Below are 3,048 nucleotides of genomic sequence, written 5' to 3'. Positions count from 1 at the left end.
GAGCCGCCGGTGTGGCTGGCCGTCTCGTGTGGAGTCTATATTTCTGAGAAACGAAAAGGGGGAACAATAAAACGTTTAGCCCATTGCAAGAGATCATTTAATAAAACAATATCTCCAATTGAAATTCGGATTTGAGCGAATGAAACACATTAAAATCGGATTTTGAGAAAAAGGGCTTCTAAATCAACAGTAGAGGAATTATCGTCAAAAGATGGGTTACGATATGAAATGAAATGCAAACCTGTAAATGGCTCTTAACTTCGTCATTAGTCAGTCCATCAACTTTCATTAGCTCTCTAATCTGCTTCGGCGTAGCCACTGCAAAATTTTATCAGATCCATGGAAAAAAAAACGAACTTTTCGTCAACATGATGTTCATCGAATCATAAAATCCCAGAAACAAAACCCATTTCTGCTAGGGTAATCGAATTTCATCTTTACCATGAGATCCGCCGAGATGTTGAAGCGCGTTGAGGAACCGCCGGTGTAGTTCTGGCGACCAGCACCGCCGCTGTTTCCTCTGCGCTTGCGTTTGCGTTTGCGTTTGCTTCTGCTGCGGTTGCGCTTCCTCGAGCTCGGATTTTCCGCCGCCGGTTACCGCCTGTGAACTCGCCGGCGCAGGAGCCGAAGTGGTTGCTTTCACTGGTTGCTGATTACTCTTTGGAACGAGCTTCTCCTTCTGAAATGGCTGAAATGCGCCGCCGTTTCGCTTCACCTCTACAACCGTCTTCATTTTAGCAGCTTGATCCTATTTTCTTACACAACAAAACATGTTAGGGTTTGTCGGAAATCTCCACGGAAACAAACGACACGAAGCTCATCTTCATCAACCCAAAAAATGTTTTTACCTCTTTTGGTTGTGGATCCGGAGACTGGTTCCATAACTGAACAGATCTAAGCCAGTCCGATTTCTTCTTATCGGTATTATTCCCACTGTTCGTCGAAATTTTCTCATCTCCATCGTTCTCAGATTCACGAGACTCATGTTCACCGTCTTCATCACACGACGAGCTCCTCTTAATGGGGATGAACTCCTCGAACACAGGGCCCCCGCAGTCACTCGTCGTCTGCTCAGAACAATCCGATTGACCTTGGACGTAATCCGACGGCGTGCCCGATATTATCTCCCTTCGACACGCCTCAATCGCTGAAAAGAACAAACAAATCCAGAAATGAAAAACCCAGAAAATTTCCGATTAAAAAACGCAAAAACCAGAATTGGAAATAGCTCAAAATTACCTTGGGTGACGAGCTCTAAACACAAAGGAAGCTCACGCTGAAAGACCTGGATCTTCTTGCGCTCTTCTTCCAGAGCTTCAACGTACTCATGGCACCTCTGCATTTTCTGGGCGTAATCCATGTCCACGTTCTTGAGCATTATGAATCTCCGCAGAAGAAACAAGCCCTCCGATCGCTATGGCGGTTCTGGGAACGGACCATATAGATGGATCCAAGAAAGAGAAATAGAGAGAGAGGAAGAAGACGACGAAGAAGCAGCTTGGGAGAGAAGGAATATGGGATCTAAATAGAATCAGAAAACGGAATAAACTTGACGTTTCAGGAAAAAAAAATCATGACAAGGGATTAAAAAAAAAATCAGAAGACGTCCATAGAGCGTTGTGTTAAAACACAAGGGGATCGAGGTCGGGGCGTCGCGTACTGAAACGAATCTCTCGTGTGCGTTTGTTCTTTCTCGTGTCTGAACGAGAGGGGTAAACAGAGGGGATGAGGGTAAAACGGTAATTTCGTTGGGCGAGGAATCGCTTTTCGACGCGTTGGGGCTGGCAATGACGTCAGCGTATCCAGAGGGATAAGATCGAAGACTCACGTCTTTGTTGTCCAGTCTTTTTAATCTCTCCGAATTTAGGGAAAAAAATCCAAAGAATAAATAGGAAATTAGGAGAAGATACTGATGACATTTTGGTGTGAAACGGGGAATATGTTTTTTGTCTTTGCGGTGGAATATTCCTTGGGAGTTGGGGAATAGTGAAAAAGGAATCACAATTTCTTAAATAATAAATAGAATGTACATAAAAAAAGGGAGTAATGAGAAAGAATCTTATTGAAGCGTGAGATTCACACATTCCAACGCCGCGTTATGATTATAAGAGCTTTTGTTGTATCAACGACCCTTCACGTTTTCGAAGAGCCACTTCCGCTTTTGTTCTTCCTCACGCGCTTTGGCGCGTGTCCTCACGTGTTCTGTTCAATCTAGTCTGATTTTTTTTTTTTCTGTAGTTCTCTCTTTAGAAAAGACTTTCTGGCTTCTGCGTTATTGGAAGTTGCTCCATGTAGGAATTCCAATTGCGTTTATGGGCATTCTAGCTATTAACTATTGGTGGATTTTTTTTTTCAAGTTTGAAATTACCGTGAAGTGATAAATATGGAATATATATATATATATTATTATTATTGTAAAACGATCTTAACAAGTTGATAATATTCGTCGGGAGTGAATTCTGATAACAGGTGGTTGTATAAGTCAGAGAAGAAGAAAAATGAGTATTTCTTATTTATATTATGGTTCTAAAATAATATTTGGTTGATGGTATTGTTATGATGGTTTGATGTTACAATGTATTGCATGCATGCAAAATTCGGATATCCGATCTGATCCACGGAACGAGTATATAAAATTAGGATATACAATTATTGAATGAGATAAGATCGGATAATGATCTTAAAAATATCCGAAATTTAGATTTGGATTCGAGTAGTAATAGTTTTTGAGTCGGATAACTATTTGCATGTACCTGAAATTAAATTAAATTATAATTTTATCCTTATTTACTTATATTTAAAAAAAATATAAAATAACTTCTAGTTTTTCATTTTTCTTAGTTTCTCCTCTTAGGTTTACAGAGCGTTATTGTCCTCCATTTTCAAATCAATTCTCTCAAGCGAACTTTATTCCTCTGATTATCTTCCACCTCCAGACGCGACATGAGTGAGCGCTTCTTCAACGATTGCGAACGAGTACTTCTTCCGCGACTTGTTCTTATCGACTTAGACTTGAAGTTTCCTCTCCCATTGATTGCTCGATTTCTG

At 40.6% G+C, this 3,048-nt stretch overlaps 1 protein-coding gene across 1 annotated transcript in view; it reads right to left on the bottom strand.

Annotated features, from left to right (window-relative positions):
- The window catches only part of LOC104804876 (myb family transcription factor EFM-like), a 2,278-nt gene extending 487 nt beyond the window's left edge, over window positions 1–1,791 (bottom strand). Inside the window, exons 1-5 of the mRNA XM_010529239.2 lie at window positions 1,240–1,791; window positions 849–1,147; window positions 442–748; window positions 242–318; window positions 5–43 (exon numbers count right to left, since the gene is read on the bottom strand). Coding sequence (XP_010527541.1) covers window positions 5–43; window positions 242–318; window positions 442–748; window positions 849–1,147; window positions 1,240–1,378 — 861 coding nt within the window. The 5' untranslated portion in view covers window positions 1,379–1,791. The remainder of the gene's footprint in view (window positions 1–4; window positions 44–241; window positions 319–441; window positions 749–848; window positions 1,148–1,239) is intronic.
- Between the last annotated feature and the right edge of the window lie 1,257 nt (window positions 1,792–3,048).

This window comes from Tarenaya hassleriana, unplaced genomic scaffold, assembly GCF_000463585.1.
Source record: "Tarenaya hassleriana unplaced genomic scaffold, ASM46358v1 Cleome99, whole genome shotgun sequence".
In the NCBI taxonomy this organism is placed as follows: domain Eukaryota; kingdom Viridiplantae; phylum Streptophyta; class Magnoliopsida; order Brassicales; family Cleomaceae; genus Tarenaya; species Tarenaya hassleriana.
The sequence above is the reverse complement of the archived record's forward strand: the minus strand, read 5'-3'. Positions and strand labels throughout refer to the sequence as shown.